This window comes from Aythya fuligula, chromosome 4 (genome assembly GCF_009819795.1).
Source record: "Aythya fuligula isolate bAytFul2 chromosome 4, bAytFul2.pri, whole genome shotgun sequence".
Lineage (NCBI taxonomy): Eukaryota > Metazoa > Chordata > Aves > Anseriformes > Anatidae > Aythya > Aythya fuligula.
Window position 1 is genome coordinate 10,451,199 of NC_045562.1, and position 19,935 is coordinate 10,471,133.

Genomic DNA, 19,935 nt, shown 5'->3' on the forward strand with positions numbered 1-19,935 from the left:
TGAATGAGAAGTGGCTGTGAGTAGAAAGGATTCTGCTGCAATAGAAATGGGCATCATATTTTCACATATCACAAATATTTACTCCTTTATGTGAGCTGAGAGTGTGACTCAAAATATCTTGTAGGTAGTGGTCCCCACAAAGAGTTTGTACCTCCTTGAACTAAATACTAATTTAGAGTTACTTTCTTCATGCCATGACTCCTCTGCTCTTCCTGGGAATTATGGAGATTTAAAAATAGTACTGATCCTCACTAGCAGATGGTAGTAACACTTTGTCACAGCATTATTATATTTAAGTTAACACTTCAGAATTTTAATGCAACAGCTCAAAGACATACTTATCAAAGCCCTCCATAAAAGAGTCATTTCAAAGCTTATATATACACATCTGCTGCTGTCCACTGACCTCTCACTATCATGAGAAGTGGCCTTTGAAACGGCAGTATTAAAAATGATAAAATACATTAGAATCCAAATTGGTCCTGGGGAGTTTGTGAAATGAATCTGAACTGTCAACCTATAAAACACTGACAAAAGCAACAACAAAATACCTCTCCATGGCACTTACTCCTGAAGCAGCCTCAAAAAACAAACACTGGTTATTCCTAAGTATTTGCTTATTCATTGCAGATGCCCGGAGGTGAGAGGGATAGTGAAGGATTCATGCTTGTTCTAAAGGGAGAATTCAGCAGAATGAAGGGATGAGGACTACAGGATCAGTTTTAACAACTTCCAAAGCACAGACACCGACAATTTCAATATTCTCTTTGTTACTCCAAGCTATTGCTACAACATGACGCAAGGACCTTGTTTATATAAAGTTAGCCTCTCTCTCCCTTTCATGTTCTGGATGGGAGTCTATAAACCTAGTATTTTCTGAAAACAGTTGTACTCCTTACTTGACACAACACAAAGAGCCAATTAATTCTAGCCTCAGGGACATTTGGCAGTCTTACAGAAAATGGGGAAAAATGCATCTCTTTAAAAAACAAAAAATGCTTGGGAAAAAAAAAAAAAAAAAAAAAAAAAAAAACAGTACTTTAATGAACAGCACTTTTTACTCCTAAATCTTGCAGAAGATGATTTTCAGCAATAACAGTTTCAAATACTATCATTATCTACCTTCCCCCGAGGAGGTACTTACCTCTTCTTTCCATACATCATTCAGTCCTGTTATTAGAGATTGTTGATCTCAAATAGAAGTAAATTTAAAGAACTATTATCCCCAGGTCCCGTTGTGCATCATTTTAAGAAAACACAAGTTAGTGGCTCTGTATTTGTTGCTTTGAATAGGGGCTGGACAAGGTTGATGTTGAAAGAAAACCAGGCTTTAGCCTCAACAGCCCAAATGAGGGCATACGCTACTAGATAAGCATGAAAGCAGATCCACTCACTACACTGGAGCTCGCTGATGAGAGGTCAACATTTTATGGCAAGCTATGCAACTATTCAAGTGAGGACAAAGCTAGACATCTCTCTCCCACTCCTTGAAAGAGATCACAGGCTTTGAATCCAGAAGCACGTTGCATTATTTTCCTTTTCTTTCTTCCTAAATTAGGTCAAAAGTCAATGGAGCAGAAGCTTTGGCTGTGTGCATCCCTTCCTCCCACTCACCACAAAGCTGAGCATACATGGTACAGACCAGCAATAAACTGCTGCACAGAGGAAGATTATTTAATCAGAGGGATAATGCCAAGGTACTGGAAAGTACAATACATTCAGAATTATCCTGGGAGCAGAGAGGAGAAAGATGACACTTCAGTACTAGCTGTTTATATCTGTGTACAATGGTATGAGACAATATAAAGATAAAATGGATCTCATCTTTCTGCAGAGTAACCAGGTGCAATTATCGGCTCAAGAAGAAAAAAAAACAAAACTACCACACACCACAACCACCAAACGTTTTACAGTGAAAACTCTGGAGGCTGGACATGGAATAACAACCCCATTTTCTAATCTATAATTTAGTTTCTTTTAAACTCAGTATTATCTTTTAGATATGTTGTTCTCAAAACATCATTTGTACTATATTATTTTTTTCCCAGCAATATTTGGCCAATCCCAGTACCTCACTCCTTTGGATTTCCCAGCTTTCCTTATATGCATGTACATACACCTCCTTTATATGGCCTGTCCCGAATTTTTAAAGCCTGGTCTGCATATAAGACCACATCAGTGTAACATTATCTGCTACTCCCTAAAATTATCCTTTGCTCTTACAAAGCTATCCTGGCCCATCACTCAGGCTCTAGTTTTTTTCCTGCACCCCTTCACCTCCTAACAAACCTTCACTGCTACCAACCACAACTCTCTACCCCCTTCCAAAGTTTCCATGTATAAGGTATCACCAAAACCCTCCCCATATTACTCCTGTTCCCAGAGCCTCTCTGCTGCAGAGAAAAAGCCGTGGTAATGCTTCGGTTCCTGTAGATTCCTGTCCTTTATTGCAAACTCCTTCTCTCCTTGCAGCTAGGCACAGCAGTGATGGTGAAACCAAGACATTGTCCTCCATGGTGGTGACATAGAGGGCTGCTAACTATTCCCTGCCTAGCTTATACATTACACTGGCCACATTTCCTCCTACCCGCTACCCTCAGCCTTTTTGTTTGAAGTAGTCCATACTTCAGTTTGGAGTCTTTCCACCACAAGCAAAAAAGACAATAGAATGTTTCCAAGAAGATATGTGTTGTATTGCAACCCAATTCTGTCACAGAAGAGTTACTCCATGGAGCTAGAAAATAATTGCTCTAGATTGGTTCTGAGAGCAACTACAGCCTCATTAACTACATGAAGTTCCTAGGAAGTTATCAAAATATTGTTGAAACAATGATTGTATTTGAATCTCTCTTTAAAACAAACTAGGGTATTTTGCAATGTATTTTTCCACCTTCTCCCAAAAGGCTCTTTTCTTTCTACCTAGAATCTTAAGAAAACTGTACAATGAAACATTTGTCCAAAGGAAAGAGACAAAGAAAGTGCATATACATAAGCATGAATTAGTTCCTGCTCTAGTTAAAGCCAGAGAGTAAAATGTTGGCCTCTGGTAAGATAATGATTATTTTTATTTCACCAGTACAACCAGTTCCATTGACAATAACGCATTGCAGGTAATGATTATACACACATTGGTATCCTTTGTTTCCTGTCAGTTATCTTAAACCATACCACTGTAACATTTATAGAATCATGGAATCATTAAGGTTGGAAAAGACCTCCAAGATCATCTGGTCCAACCATCCACCTACCACCAATGTTGCCCACTAAACCAGGTACCACATCTACCCTTTCCTGAAATGTCTCCAGTGACAGAGACTCTACCACTTCCTCAAGCAGCCTGTTGCAATGTCCAACCACTCCTTCTGAGAAGAAATTTGTCCTAATATCCAACCTGAATAACCTTTTGTTATCCTGTGTCACAAACCAAGGAGTACTAACATCACGCACACCACATCTGTCCTGTCAGTACGTCCCTGAAGACATCTACGTACTTTCCTTTCTTTGTACACATAGCGATCACTCACAAGCAAGAATGAATGAATTTGTCTTTCAGAACATGCCTAAAGATGTGCAACTTTGTCTCCTGGTGTACAAACTGTCTGGGGTGCAGAGATCCAAGCCTTCTCTTTCACTTCATCTTGAAATCTTCTGACAGCCAAACTTTTTATTTTGCATTTGTACAGCTTCTAGCACAGTGGGGTGCCGTTACACAATTTATATTCACGTTATGACTTCCTGCCTGCAAGTGAAAAACCTCCCTGGTCTGTGTGTTGTCACTTACAAGATGGAAACTAATTTCATCCTAAATTAAAGAATAATCCCTCTGCTTATTGACAAAGCACCTATTTATACATTGTATGTACATACATAAATACAATCTCCATTGCTAGTTATAAACCTGTAGCATGGAGATGACACCTGAGTAGGGCATTAGAAGATATTTATAGCAAGTATATTGGTGAATATAGTGCAATACTATTTGGGTCTGCAGATTCACAAAGAGGAGAGTTGAAGAAGGGCTAGCATTAAGTATGTGAGGGTGTATTTGTCTCAAAAGAGATCAAATAAGTGAAATGCAGAGAAAGAAAAAGCAGCTGTATCTGTCCAAATAAAAGAGATTTATGTTATGGTATGTTTAACTTTATTTTCCTGAACAGAAATATATATATATACATAAAAGAGTACAGAACATAGCTACTGTCACAACTACCTGCCATGAGCTTCGAATATGAGAAAGAAAGAAATTAATAAAAATAATGAAAAGAAAAAGTATGTGTATTTTAATATGCCCAGTACTAGATATCAGCCTTTTGCTTGCCATTTAACACTCAGACCACACTGCAGAATTCTACACTGGCTTTGCTGAGTGAGAAATGGATCTTTTCTGCCCTCTTTTTCCTTTCAGTGACTCCCCAGCACATAAATTGGATTTACAACATTCTCAAACATTTAAGGTGAGCACTATAAAGAATGCAAGAAGACAAAGAGCATGCAGCAACAAGTGTCCTTACTTAATAGTTTGGTCCAGAGATCTGCCTGCTGTGTGCTGTCAGCATGGGCTATAGTGTCAGATAACTTTCAGTACTGGTTGCAATCAGTTAGGTAACTCTGCAGGAGTATCTCATCACCTGAGAAAGACAACTGACAACTTCAAAACATCTCAGTGGCTCGGGAGGCTAAGCTCTAGTGGCAGCCAGTCAGACCTGAGTCCTGAGCGCTTTAAAAACAAACCAAGTTACCTTCTGTCATCAAATCTGAGTCCTGAGCAGCTTTTGGAGTCACAAAGCAGGAAAGCCTGTTCTACGCATATTCTCATTTCTTTATTTAAAATGGACTTGCTAAAGTCGTCATAATTGTATATGTACACTGCAAAATAAAGCACAGCAAATCCAGGCTAACATTCAGGTCTGCTGGCATGCCACCCTCTGCTCTCTCTGTAGCTTTCATCCAGAGCTACTTTCCACAGCACCAGAGAGGTACTATTTGATTTTGATTTATTGCAAGTTAATTATTATAATGAAATCACCAATTTGATTTAAGCATCTGAGAAAGATACAGTTGGACTAACAAAAAATTGTTCTGCAAAACAAGCAATTATTGTTAGGTTCACTGGGTATTGGCCTTAACAATCCAACTGATTATAGGAAGTTAATGATTTAAAAAGCAATGAAGAAATAAGAGATTAAATCCTTTAAATCTGCATGAAAGGCTCCAAGAGGAATTTTATAGTGATTTTCACTGCATATTTTATTAGATATGTGATATTTTATTCATGGGTAAAGCAAATATAACAATTAGGAATAATTAGCATTTCAGCACAGTGTTATCTAATAGGTTAAAGTACACGTATAATTCTTCATTTAAATTCTATGCCTTCACATTTTCCCCTTTCTGGTTCAGAACTTTTCCATTTAGCATAACACTTACAGGAATATTACACAGCTCCTGGAAAAACAGAAACAGTGAACTAGTGGCTCTTGCCTTTGATATCTTATTTTCCTCGTCTGCTTGCATTTTTACTCAGCTTCCTTTTCAATTTCCTCCTGAGCATAGCTTGTCATATAAACCCAGCATAACTTTCAGGAAACTTTTTCCCTTTCATCTTTTTTTTTTTTCCACCCTACTTCCACATGATCTCAAAACTAATGTGTGCAACAGATTCATACTTTAAATCTATCCCTGCACACAATCATGGGATATCCATCAGTTTACAGTTGCATAACATACAACATTTGCCGCTGCACCAAGTCTTCCACTGTAAGTTGAATACTATGCAAAAATACTCAATACTCTAGTGACTGTGTTATCTTTGCTATCCTTTCTCATCATAAAGCAAGTATCCCATCTTGGTTTTTTGCTTGTTTTTGATTTCTAATGCAACACTTACAACTCATAGAATATCCCTTCCCTGAGCTTGGTGTGGTTACCCCAGACCGAAGCAGGAACAGGGCTCTCAGGCTGAAGTACATTCTGCGGTACAATACAGAATACCGAATGCTTCCTTTGCTGAACTAAGTATATTATCACTGAAACTAGGATATAAATTTTGAAACTTACAAAATTACAACACTACAAAATTTCAAGCCTTCTCACTTGCCAAGTTTCATAACTGTCATCCAAATGCCAATGCATTTCATCTGCTAACCTTCAATTCAGTCTGTGTCCTCCATGTTATACAGATCAGCAATAACTCTCCAAGTCATACAACCGTTATTAATTACAGCGGTTCCAGGCATAAGAGCATCTTTCACTTGCACCATCATTTCTCACATAAGCGTTTGGTAAAGAATAATGAGAAAATAGAGCCTGATATCTAAAATGAAGAGTAACGGAGGAAACTGCCCTTCTTGCATTTGTAGGAAGATGCTGAGGGACATAAATGTAACACAAGAAACACACCCTTTCCTCACCCATCCAGCACTAATTTATTCCATGGTAGACTCTATGTTTAAATTACTACTTCTACGTCAAGTATACACAATTAAATTCTGCATCATAGCGGGAGAAATAATCTTTTCCTTTTCTCTGAGCACTGCTTCAAATGAATTAGCCAGCCAAGAACTGACCTCGGGAGGTTTCACCTGAGCCTTCATTACCTGGTGTTGAAGATGGTTTAGCTAGTACTACACTTATTTAACATGCATTTAGCACATATTCAGTGCCAAGTATCACATTCCAGCAGCTCAGTATTGCATCTTCTCCAGTAGTTTATTAGCAGTGAAGGGGCACTTTGACTTGCAAAGCATTTTTGCCCAAGATAATTAGTTTTGGGGAAGAAACTGGACTTCTCACAAAAACAGAGTCCACAGCTTCGTTTAACATTTTCTACAGCTCTAGGAGGTCAATCCCTAAGCTTACCAGGAAAGTGGCACCTAATGGATATTGTTCATACTGCAGGAAGACAAAAGAACATCATAGACAGAAAGGAATAGCACTTCCATTCCAGAAGCCCAGCATGAAGCTATTTGCTAGACTGCCAATCAGTCTAGGGTGAAAAATGCTTCAGAGAAACCTCAGCCCCATTTTATGCCCAGTTTCCAGATGTAACAGCAGGGTTTGCTGGCTAACTGGGTGTTATGCTTTAGTATTGAGCCATGATTGTCATGTTTGCTTCTTGGGATTCATAGATAGCACAAACAAATGAGAACATCTGGGGCTGTCAGAGGTGGGTGTCAGCATGATGAGAACAGTGACCTGGACTACAAGGTGTATGGGTTGGAGGGGTGTGGAGCTGCCCAGACTTCAGCAACGATGGCAAGTATGCCTCTGAAATCAAAGTTTTATTCCAATCTCAACTGGTTAGGTAACAATTTGTTCCATCTGGAGTTAAAATCTAATAAAAAAAAAAAAAAAAAAAAAAAACAAACACCTGAATTTGACAGCTGCATTTGCAGATACGAACTAGGCAAAAGTAGGCAGTTCTAGTTTCTCTCTTCACAAGCGTACCACTCCAAGTCAATGTCTTCCATATACCAAGCTATCATGTATTGTAATATTGTAATACATACTTACAGAACATGAATTCAAATTTTGATTATTTTCTGATATTTGTTCTGATATAGACCATCTTATAAATAGTTTCCTTTTCCTATTGGTCACTCAAGTCCAAAAACCAACAGTGACTGGCTATGCCCAGTAACTATTTTGAACACTGAAGGTATAAAACACTATGTTTGGAGGGTAGGTTGGTAAAAAGCATTGTACCATGCTTTCATACATAATTCAGTTAATGAGAAAAACTAATTAGAAATTGATAGCCAGATAGAGCTACTCTTTTGTACAAATCATTTTTAAAACCATCACTAGTATGCTGAAATAAGATCAAGAAATGGAACAGCAGTGACAAAGAGTGAAAATACGAAACTCAAAAGGCAAAAGCTTCCAATAAATTTCAGCAAAAAACAGACTGTCATGGCAGATTATAGATAGCTATATATCAAAAGGAAGAAAATGATGTAAGTTCAAGTCTATATCTAGGGAGTAACCTAATGGCTTACAAAAGTAATCTTCTGCCAATACCACTTGCTTTACAGGGCCAGGGAGTGGAAGAGAACCATACTTAATGCCTTTGTTCATTAAGTTAAATGAACCTTAGTTGGTAGGTTTATGTAGTCACAGTCTTAAAAGATTTTTCTCCAGTGTGTATTTTCAAAGATGGTACTGTGAGAATAAAGACTCTGTGCATCTATAAGGAGTCATCTGAAAGCACACAGCAGCACCAGCCACAGTGATTGCTATGTCAGACATTTGTTAGGAAGCCACTTGAAGCTAGATGGTTGTGTGTTTTGTGTTTTTTTTTCTCCCCCTCTGTCTTTATAAAGGACAAAGAACTTGAAATAATGCTAAGAATTATTTAAAACCATGATTAGGAGCTGCCTGCTGGAGTCAGCAATCCACAGGATGAGTTTAAAATCTCCTGAAGTAACAGAACAACTCACCTGGATCATGACAGACTCTGGATCAGGCCCAGATGATCACTAAGAAACACTCCAGAAAGCAGTGACACCTAATGGCAAACAGGCCTTTGGAGGATAGCTGCAGTCCACAGCATGGAAAATTATCCCTCTTTAGCTGCAGAGTAACTGGCACTAAAACACATTACAGGGACTGAAATACTAGTGCAAATTTAAGCTCTTGGGAGACACAGTGCATATAAACATAGAGGATGTCACGCATGCTGTGCGTTTAAGTAGAACATAGCTACTGATAAAACCTACTGTCTTCTAAGTCACAGTGCACTGTACTTCAGATTTTCAACTGTATGTACGTTTAAGCTAAGCAAATAACCTTGGTACATTCTACAGCAAGGCAGAGACCTGAATACTCAGCTGCAGATACTACAGGAACTATAGGCACATATAGATTGGGGATTTTTTTTTCTTTTTAATAAATCCATTTAGTTGCTTGTCCTGTTCTTTGCAAAACACATGTGAGAATAGTGTAATAAAGTCTGTGACATACACTGTATACTTTCTAAGGAGGCTACTGATATACACAGCAATACAAACCAAGTGCATTTTAGTACAACAGCTAACAACAAAATGTGGATGTGAATATTACCAAGCTAGACGACTTCCTTTTCCTTACAAATATTTTTATAAATTTTTATATTCTAAAGGCACTATAATCTCAAAAAGTATTAAACCCCATGTTGGAACTGCCCTGACATTATTATCCAGAAGAGCTTAAAAGTATGAACCATCTCAGGATCCAGCAATGCCCAGAGTTTGTCTAACACAGAAGGAATTTACCTCTCCTGGCCCATTAAGTCTGCAGGCTGAGAGGAGGAAGGGAAGAGCATATCTACTTTTCTCTCTTGGAAAAAAAAAAAAATATATATATATATATATATATATAAATATATATACACATGTATAATGTGTGTATATACATACCTCTCTATAAAAACATATAATATATAACTATACTGTATACTATATATCTAAACTTGCCATTGAAAACAAAGTTAAGGGCAGTACACAACTGAGAGAACATGCCTTAAAGCACTGATAAATATAAAGAAACAACTTGCAGTAGTCAGGGTATCTGAACTACTGCTGTGCAGTGCTGTACTGAATTAATATTAAAAAAATGCTTCAGTGTATTTTTTCAGCAAAAACTTTTGTACCCACAGTATGTAGCCACTGCCTTGGGTGATTTTGCCACATTTAATACGCGTGTTTGTGCATACATTTCTATATGCACAATAGAAATAGGCTAGCTGTATGCACAGGTATATTACTATGTACATATGTCAAGGGGAAAAATGAGAATGGGTGTTAAGTACAAAATATAAAAGCATTAGACCATCAACTGCAGAAGATACAAAGCATACACAAATTGTGCAGTTGACAAGGAATGCCACCTAATCCCTGCTTAATTAAAGCACTGTTCTAAACTCCTGTTTAGGGAGTGAGGAGTGTGGGACGACTGATGTATGAAGAAAATACCAGGCAGCGTGGCTAATCTCAAAGACTTTGGAGCTTTCGAGCAAAATAAATCAGAGCGACTTTTTGAATAGCCTCATAAAACACAAAATCATTGCCATTCCACTCACGACTTTCAGATTCTTCCTACAGCATACAGATCATTAGGAAACTTCTAAGCAATCAAGTAATGTGGGGCTGATGAAATTACTCAATCAATGCATAGGCTCAGGGAAGCAGCACAGGACAGAGTTGCATAGTTTTGACATGGTAACCCTGCCTTTTTTTTTTTTTTCCTTTAATACAGGGGTAAGGAAAATTGCAGTGGAGTTGATTCATTTCAACATTTTCACAACAGTGCTTAATGCAGTCTTTCTGAACTGCCAGCTTCTATTTATAATAGCAGGCCAGCAGAAATGTACAGACCACAAGCATCCCTACCAACATTCAAAATGATACAGGAAAATGATTATTTTTAAATATGCTCATTTACATACACACAGACCTACTCTACTGATCAAAAGCTGCACGTATAATTTTTCAGAGGACAGAAATACGAGAAAGTGTATCATAGGTAAGAACCAGTTATCATTCCCCTCCTACTACAATCATGAATCTACCCACTAATTCTAACATTTTTGTCATTGTCTGAGAAACAGCTGGTAGCATACTTGGCTAGAGAAAGCATCTCTTTGCTGGAAACACATCAAATGATACATAGGCTAGCAAGAGAGTTAGTGTATTATTATTGGAAAAAGTATGTGCCATCAGGAAAACGAGATTGCACAGGTAATGTGGTATCTCTTATGATCATGTCCCCCTTCCATACATAGGAAAACATTTTCCACTTGAATTTACAAACACTGTAGAATTAGGAAATGATAAAGCTTTTGCTTTGCTTGTTGCCTAAGGCACTGGTACTACTTCTGGTAGTATTTCTTTTCCCCTGAAGTGAGCATTTTGTTTTCTTCTTTGGCGTTATGAATTCTTCTGTAGGTAATTCGTTCACAGAGTACCCTGCTACTCCCTTTCATAACTCATAAATAAATGCAGTATGTTATTTATCTCTAAATATTTTATCCATAAATTTACTCAGCACAAATGTAAGAAAACAGAAAGGGGTCAGGTCCTAAAATGCAGAGGTGATACTAGGGGCCAAATTTTCATCCATGAGCCAAGTTGCAATGCTTAGCTGTCTCCCCACTTACGGTTAAAACAGTTCTAAATTCAGGTCATTTCTTTTCAACTTATTCATTTTAATAGATTTAAAGCTCTGTGTAACAATTATCAATTTGCCATTTTCATGGCAACATAAACCAGTCTATAAAAGGAGATAATCCCCTTGTCAACTGTACTAATTGTCTCTCAAGACAAATTAATCGTGTGAGAAGCAACTACTTTGGTATCTTTTTCTTTCAGTGAGGATTTACTGTGTTGATGCATCTAACCACTAATTGCATTATAAAAAACCGTAAGCGGTAAAACGTGTTGTATTCACCATATATAACAACTGAAATGAGCAAAAATGCCATTAACGTGGAAAAAAGAGAAACTATCGTCTCCCTTGATGCTAATGCAGACATACAGCTCACCCAACAACGCTCCTTTAGCCAGGAGGACGGGAGGCAGAAAATTACAAACTCCTCATCTGTTACTCAGTCAAAATTCCCCCCCAGATGCTAAGATCTGATCACTTTGTTGCAAGCTCCTCAGTAACAAATCATAAGGCAGAACCGTCTCCTAGTGTCGCTTTGACAGCTTACAACCGGGAGAAAAATAAATAAATAAATAATACTAAAATTCAAGCCCTTCTCCCTTTAAAAGGAGGGCACAGAGCGCTGCCTCCCCTGTGCATTATTTGATGCTCCGGCCGCACGCAGCTATGAGGAGCGACCCCTATAAAGTTGCAGGACCTAAGGGAAGCAGCCGCCCGTGGGCTCCGGCGTGGGAAAGGGGGGGCTAAGCGGGGGCCAGGCTTTTCTCTGCCCAGATGCCGGTGTCCTGTACAAAGCTCCGGCCGGCCGGGCTGCCCAAATCCCGTTCCCAAGTCCCCTTGCCCAAAAACCCACAGCCGGCACGGACGGACATGTTTATAAAGCCACCCCCGGGGACAGCGGGAAGCTGCGGACCCTGCACGGGGACAACTCCTCCCCCCCCCCAAAAAAAAATAAAATAAAATAAAATATAAACAAAACTAAGGGCCCTAGCGGGACCCTGTCCCCGGGAGCCCCTTCCCCGGGGGCAGCGCCTCGCTTTCCTGCGCCGCCTGCGTGCGGTGCCTGCAGATGGGCGAGCGGCCGGGGGGGGCAGCGCCCTCCTTCCTCTCCCCGCCGCCCCCCGGCCGGGCGGAGCAGTACAGAGGGGTGGGGGGATGCCCGCTGCGGGAACCAAACCCGGTCAGCTCAATGAGGTGCGGGGGGGACACACACAGGCTCCCGGATCACGGCGGCGGAGGGAAGCCCGGCATAGCGCTGTGCATAGCAATCACCGGGAGAAGGAGGGGGGGCACCGCCGGCAGCCGCCCTCCCTGCACCCGCCGCCGGGGGAGCCGGGCACCCTTCCCGGTACGGCCGCGGGAGGCGCCCGGGGTGAAAGGGGGGGAGAGGGGCGGCCGGAGGAGCCCCCCCTGAGCCGCGGAGGGGAAGCGCTCACGTTGCCAAACCACCTGTTCCGCCGGGGGAGAGGAGAAGGGAGGCGAAGGGGGGACGCTTTGCGTGGCTGGGGATAAGGGGGGGAGGCTTGGGGTGTGCCCCCCATCCCCGGCCGAGGGTAGGAGGACGGCAGGCTGGAGCTGGGGGGCTGTGGGGAGGGAGCGGGGAAGTGTTCCCGAGCCTTGTGTGTGTGTCCCCAGATCGTCAGCCCCGCAAAACCTCAAGGTCTCAAGCACACACATTTACCCCGCACACGGCGGTGGGGGGAAAGGGGACGCCCGAGAACCCTGTGGGAAGCGATTGCGAGAGGGGAACGAACAAAAACCGGCAAAGACAGCGAGGGATACAAGAGAGGGGGGGTTGCGGGGAGGGGGGAAGCCTGCCAGGAGGAGAGAAGGTTGCAAAAGGAGAGCTGGAAAAGTGTCCAGCAGCGGCACGGGCAGACGCAGCACCCCCTTACCGATGTGAATGATCGAATCTGCAATCGCCGCTCTCCAGCTCCGAGTCCAACAGACGGACACCACCAGGATGAGGGAGAAAACTTCCATCTCCGGCGGAGGTCCAGGCTTTACAATGACAGCTCTCTTCGCCGAGCGGTGCCACCGCGGAGGATGGCGCGGCGAGGGCAGCCCGAGAGTTTGAGGTGCCGGAGGGGCGAGTAAATCCCGTTGGCTGGCGCACGGCTGCGGCTGGGCGAGGGAGCGAGCCCGAGGCTCCTCGGCGAGACCCCGCGTCACTTCGGGGGGCTCCTGGGCAGCGCCAGAGTTGCTGGGAGCTCCGGCAGCAAATCCATCCAGCCCGGGAGCCGCGGCGGGCAGCAGACGCCTCTGCTGGTCAGACAATCCCCATCCTTCCGCCGGGTCCAGGGATCCGCTCGGTCCCGGCTGCTGCACGGCAACTTCCAACCCACCCCACGCACAGACACACACACACACACGCAGGCACAAGCACACACAGCCACGCACACGCACAAACCCTCTTGGCCGGAGAAGCCCCAGGAGCCCGCAGCAATGGGCTCGCCTTCAGTGAGCGAGGAGGAGCGGGGAGCCGGGAGGGCAGGCAGCCCCGGCTCCAGCAGCCGGATTCCTGCAGGAAAAGCCCCCCCGGAGGCCAAAAAACAAAGTGAACTTCAAGGTAATGCGGATAGTAATGCAGAGATTTCCCCCCACCCTCGGCTTAAAAATCTCTTCCCACAACTGGAAGAAGAAGAAAAAAATAACAACAAAAAAAAAAATCAAGAAATAAATCTGCAAATCAAGCCCGGCGTGCAGTCTCTGTCGCGCAAGGTAGTGGTTGGACAGGGCAGGAGAGCGAAGGAGTGCCCAGAGCAAGGCAGAGGAAGGCAGATGATGGTCTGCAGGTTGCTTTTGGAGCTCGCTTTGCTAGTGGGATGCAGAGAGAGCTGGCAGCTCCAGCACCAGCCAGCACGTTGCCTAGAAATGGATCACCTAGGAGAAGGAGAGAGAGCGAGAGATAAGTGCTATCAGCCAGAGAGGGAGAAACAGAGAGAGCGAGCGAGTGAGAGTGCTTCTCTCTAATAACCACCTCCTCCCCCTATCTGCAATACAAGGGAGAAACAAAATAGAGCTCTCATCTACCCTGAAATCTTCAGCTGGGACTGGGGAAGAGACATAGGCAGGAGTGCAGGCAGCCTAAAAATATGTTAGGGGGAGGGGAGGGGGGAAAAAAAAAAATATCTTTTTAAAGTGTTATGCTTAGCTTAAAAAAAAAAAAAAAAAAAAAAAAAACACCACACACCCCATTTATTTAACCTTGTAACTCCACCACAGGTATCGAGTTCAAAGCTAGATGGGCACTTTTGCTTCTCAGTCTTTGACAACTGAGTCAGGGACACTGCTTGAAGGGGAAAAGAAAAAAAAAAAAAGAATAAAAGAAAGCAAAAAAAAAAAATCAGGGACACCTGGCCTCAAGGGGAAAATGAAGACCTAAAAATCTATTAATATGATTTTAATTATCTGTGTTCTTGATGGAATTCTTTTTTTTTTTTTTTTTTTTTTTTTTTTTTTTTTGGTAGTGCAGAAATTTCTATTAGAAAACATTTAGAGCACACTTTTCATGCTCAGGGTTCTATGAATACATTAACCAATTAATCCTTAGACTTCTGCTGTTGTTAAATACATTATCCCCATTACACAGACAGAGAATTGCACAGCGTTTTATGTTCCTATAAATTAGTCCAAATCCCCACTTTATGTCTTATTACACTTTCTTCTAACTTTGTTATGTCAAGTTACACTAGAAACAAGACACAGAAGTCAAAGAATTGCTCCAACACACACACAAAAAATTGCTCCAAACTTGTACCAGCCATTGCTAAGACTTGAAAGTCCTTGTGGAGGTGTAAGTAGAGGTAGATCATCTCTCTCTAAACAACTCTTTCTGAATGCATTTCCTAAGATATATGACTTAGATCAAGTTAATGACATCTGACCAGCATACTTTTGTTCACAAAACTGAACTACAACTCTTTTCAGTCACAGGACTTAATAATAAGCACACTTGGTTATCTACAAAATTTAAGGATTTAGCTCAAGAGGAAGAAGTTTTTGAAGTTAAGACAAACTAAATCAGTATAAGGAGCAAGATAAACGAATCTTTAAAAAACACACAAACAAACAAAACAAACAAACAAACACCAGCAGCAATTTCTACTTTGCTTAGGTCCCCGTTGGCAGGTGAATACTTCCCAAAAAATGTTAACACTGAAGAGGCTTCAAGCCAGATCCAAAGCAGAAGTCAGGCATCATCTTTGGACTGGCTAGAATGGGCTTTCTCTCCTCTAAAAGCTGTAACAAATCACAACTAAAATTGACTTTAAGAGACAAAAGAAAGGAGTACAAAAAGGGAACAAAAGATGATGAGCAGAAGTCTCATAGATGGTGTCCTTCACATGCTGCATTTGTTCTTATCCTCTACACAACAGTCACAGGTCTGTTACCGATAACAGCTAACTATAAAAAGGGTGCTTTTTTCTATAAATGACAGTTTATGCACAGTATCACTGAGTGTAACGGCCATTAATTTTACAAGTAATAAATTCTGATTCATCTGAGAAACTTTTGGAGCTGCTTGAGTCATTATTACTTCTCCGCAAAAGAACGGAGTTCACAAGAAATGTTAATTTGCTTCTTTGGGGGGGGCATGTCAGAGCAGTACTCTTTAATAATGTACAATGCACAGTAGGCAAAGTAGGAAATATATTGAAAACCTTTGGAAAGTTATATATATATATTAATCCTCAGTTTAGATAATACTAAGAATTTTGAGGCCTTATCCAGAAACCAGCTATCCTTTCAGACTATTTAAAGCATACAGTAAATGTGCCATGAATTGGCCATGCTAAGTGGAAATTTTCACTTAAGACTGTGGAAATACTTACCAGGACAGAAGGCACAACTAAGAGTTTGTAGCTCACAAATAGCCTCTAACTAATAGAAGTGTTGTGGTTTTTTTTGAGAGTAATTCTAAATAATAATTCCAGTGATAGAGAGCACTGCCTGAAAATTTGAAAGGAATGAGGCTGAAGTGAAGCTAAAATTTAAATTTAAGTAAACTCACTTTAAATAATGAATGCATTATTGACTTAATATGCATCCTCCACAGAGATAAAATCATTTGTACTTCCTCCCTTTCATTCTCTTCAATTCTTATTCATTAAAAACACAAATTGGTGTCATCTGTATAAAGAGTCTGAAAAATCTTAAGCTCCATAATTACTTCAAGGTATCAAAGGAGAATGTAGAAAAAGGATAATGGTCTCTTCTAATCAATATATGCTAAGCATTTACAGAAAGTTGAAGTTAGGGAAAAAATCCAGAACAGAACTTACTGATCCTGTAAAAATATTATTCTAAAAAGGAGTCTATTAATCAGACCTGGGCCAATGCAGGCCTCTAATAAGTCATGAGCACATTTCTTGGGACTTCAGCGTATGCTGTCCTTGGAACTTCAGAAATTTAAATCCCACAAGTTTTAGCTATGCTGCTCCTCCTTTGCTACGATTTCCCTTCCAAAATGTATTCAGTTATGTTAGTATCACTTCAGCTCCACTGTTAGTGTCTGTGGGAGAAGCACCACTGCAGGCTAATCAATGCTTTTTAACAACAGGGAGTAGTCTTCTTCTTTCATGTAGTTTAACTACAATGAGGTTAATGGCTGATGTTTCTGCAAATCATCTATTGCAGTGTTACATGCTAGTGCAACCTGTAGAGAGGCACCAAAGGAAGAATATTCTTTTAAAACTCATACAGCAGGAAAACAAATGTGGCCATCTAATATTTATTTCCTCTCGCCCACACATAACACTCTGCTCCTTGCGCTGCTTGGGACCTGAGCTTCTATTAGAGGAGGAAATACTGATAAACACATTAAATTTTATATGCCTTTCACCTACCTAAAGCTTTAATTTGGAAAATGCTATTCCCCTTTTCCTGTCTGGTTGGCCAAAACCATATCCTGGGTCAGCTTAACCAACCTTCACGTGTTATCTTTGGGATGTTATTTAATTCCAAGTCCTAGGAGCTCCTTCAGATATTGAAGAAAATAGCACAGCAATATAACAGTTCCACTCACAACCTTCTATATTGGGAGTTACTCAGAGCAGTTACAGTGGCAGTCTGAAATTGCACAAGTGTTTAACGTTACCTTACATGAGCATTAAACATACCTTTTGCACATTACAATGCAATTATTTTATATGAAAGTGTCTTGCTTAAACTAACAAAAAGTTTAGATGAAAACAGATTACACTCCAGGTTAGTTCACTGGTGCATTTGCACTAACCAACTCTTCATGAAAACCCATGAGTATTTTCATAGGAAAAAAACAGCATGAACCCATCCCATCGTTCTATGTTGTGTGCAGTGAGAAACAAGAGGTAGGAGAAATTCCTTCCTTACCATACTGAGCCATCACCTCCTATCTTGATGTTTAGTGTCCAATTAACTTTCTCATCTTAGCTTACATCTTGTTAATGGTCACACAGGTATCCTTGAAAAAAAAAAAAAAAAAGAAAAAAAGAAAAAAAGGCAGTATTAAACTCCATGACCTTCTATGGCAGTGCCAACAGGTTGTGAGAAATAGCATTTCTTTTGCTTGGTTCTAATTTACTCCCCTCTTCCATAAGACAATTCAATATTATTGTACTAAGGGGTGGGATTTGAAAGAATGGATCATCTGTTACAGGAGAGAATCATCAATTACCAGTACATAACATTCACACCCAAATTGTTATTGATGCCGTTTGAACATAGGAGAAATGCCAGGAAGGCCCACCTACTATTATTAAGATTGGTTTCTATTTCTGGACCCTTAAAGTCATTTGTTATCATTTTTTACTGCAGCTTCCTCTTATTCTTCAAGTCTCTGTGGGTCATTTTTTTAATGAGTGCTCCTGACAGGGAAATTAACAGTAATTTTTCGAATCTCTGTGTTTCTTTGATGGCTGTACAGAAGAATGGGCTTTTTTTTTTCTCTCTTCAGAGAATGTTTGGAAGTTTTGATTTGTCACCAAATAGTAGCATTAAAGTTTAAATGAAGAAGCCTGCAATATGTCATTACTTCAACTCTTAAAAGATGATAAGCAGGTTCTGCAATCAGATCATCACAGGCAATTCCTTACAGAGAGCCATTTCAGTGGGTACTGACATGGGTACAGAATCTTCCTCTAAGGGTGCCTTTCCTGGATCATATCCTAATTTACATGATATGAAGCCAAAAAAAGTTATTGTTAATATTAATTTAATTCTTGTTACTTATGATTATTACAATGTAGGTTTTGAAAAGATCTGCTGAACTCCACCACTCAGTCTACTCAAGGCTGGACAGATATTTACTGATAGTAAAGAAAAAAAAAAACAAAACAAAAAACAACCACTGGTCCCCACTCCCTAATTTACGTAGGAAAACACTTTCCGTTTGACAATGCTATTTAAATCTAAACAATACTGAGTTTCTTGCATTTTAAAAACAAAAATTTACAAATATACCTCACCTTGTACTGCTATATTTAAAAAACAAAACAATATATCCTCAAAGTGTGGATATAAAGCAACTGCCTGACAGACCTATCACAAAACTGTATGCCACAAGCAAAAGTGGCATACAAAAAAGTGCCGTCGAGCTAGCAACCAGGCTCTCACAGAAAGATGCTAGTGGTTCTGAGAGGATACTGTAGTTGACATGTCTACTTAGTCTTTGCTTAACCTGGCATAGCTTCAAACAAGAAGTCACCTGGGAGGGTTTTACTTAAAAGGACATCTGTCTATTAGGAAATAGACTTGCTTCAGTGACCACCAAATAACATTTACATGAAAGCTTCAGTCTATTGCCAACTTTAAGGTTGTTCTCTTTATTATAGAAGAGGTTTGGGTTAATAGGACCACTTGAATTTTAAGTAGCGGCCCAGGCACTGACTCCATCTGTCCTGTCATACCTCATGTGAAACATGCACTCTTGGGCCTATGTTAACACTTCTAGACAATGGGCTTAATCTTTCCTTTACTAATGGAGTAGTTTGAGGACTAAGTTAATTCTTTTTCATCAAGCACAAAGCATTATGTACTTTTTCCGTCATTCTGTTTCAAAGCTTTAACGTGTGAATGTGTGAGTGTCTGCAGGAGTATATATGTATGTATTTACGTATGAGTATTTATGTATGTAGGAGTATTTATGTATGCCTGCATATGGAGATTGATTAGACAATATAATTTAATTTGGTCATATATAAAAAAAAAAAAATGTTAAATATTGACCGCATTTCAATGGACGGAGAATGTGGTGACCTTAAATATCTTATCACAAAAGAACAAATTCCAAATCAGAAACAAGAGTTTTTCTGCTGGGCAAAAATAAATCTAAAAATGTTGTGGAGTACACAGCAAAGGTTTCAAAGCCTTTTGCTTTTTTTCAACTACATTGTTATTGAGTTTAGTTGAGAGCTTGTGTCTTATCCTTTAGCCTCACTGCACAAAACTCAGAAAACGGTTATGAAGTAAAGTCAACCCTTAGAGCAACCAGTGTTATCAGAGTGAATTAGCAGGGACTGCTGCTGAGGTAGATTTATTTTGCTTCCCTTTAAACTCATGTTATAGATCTCCTCTGTTGCTTGAGCCGTCCTTTTATGCTCCTTTCTTAAAAATTGTCGTGCTACTAGAGGGAGGTGGCATTGCCTTATAGTGGTAAGACTTCTTGGGCACGATCTAAACAGAAAACAAAACAAAGGAAAACAAAACAACAACAAAAAAAAAGACACCTGAGAAAACAACATGGAAAGAAAAATGGTGCTGAGTTTTTTGGCACCCTAGAGAATACTATGTTCTGAGACACTTATATATGTA

At 40.3% G+C, this 19,935-nt stretch overlaps 1 protein-coding gene across 1 annotated transcript in view; it reads right to left on the reverse strand.

The window, feature by feature from the left end:
* Window positions 1-13,332, reverse strand: part of GRID2 (glutamate ionotropic receptor delta type subunit 2) — a 709,039-nt gene extending 695,707 nt beyond the window's left edge. The window contains exon 1 of the mRNA XM_032187515.1: window positions 13,038-13,332. Within this exon, the coding sequence (XP_032043406.1) occupies window positions 13,038-13,125 (88 nt within the window). The 5' untranslated portion in view covers window positions 13,126-13,332. The remainder of the gene's footprint in view (window positions 1-13,037) is intronic.
* Between the last annotated feature and the right edge of the window lie 6,603 nt (window positions 13,333-19,935).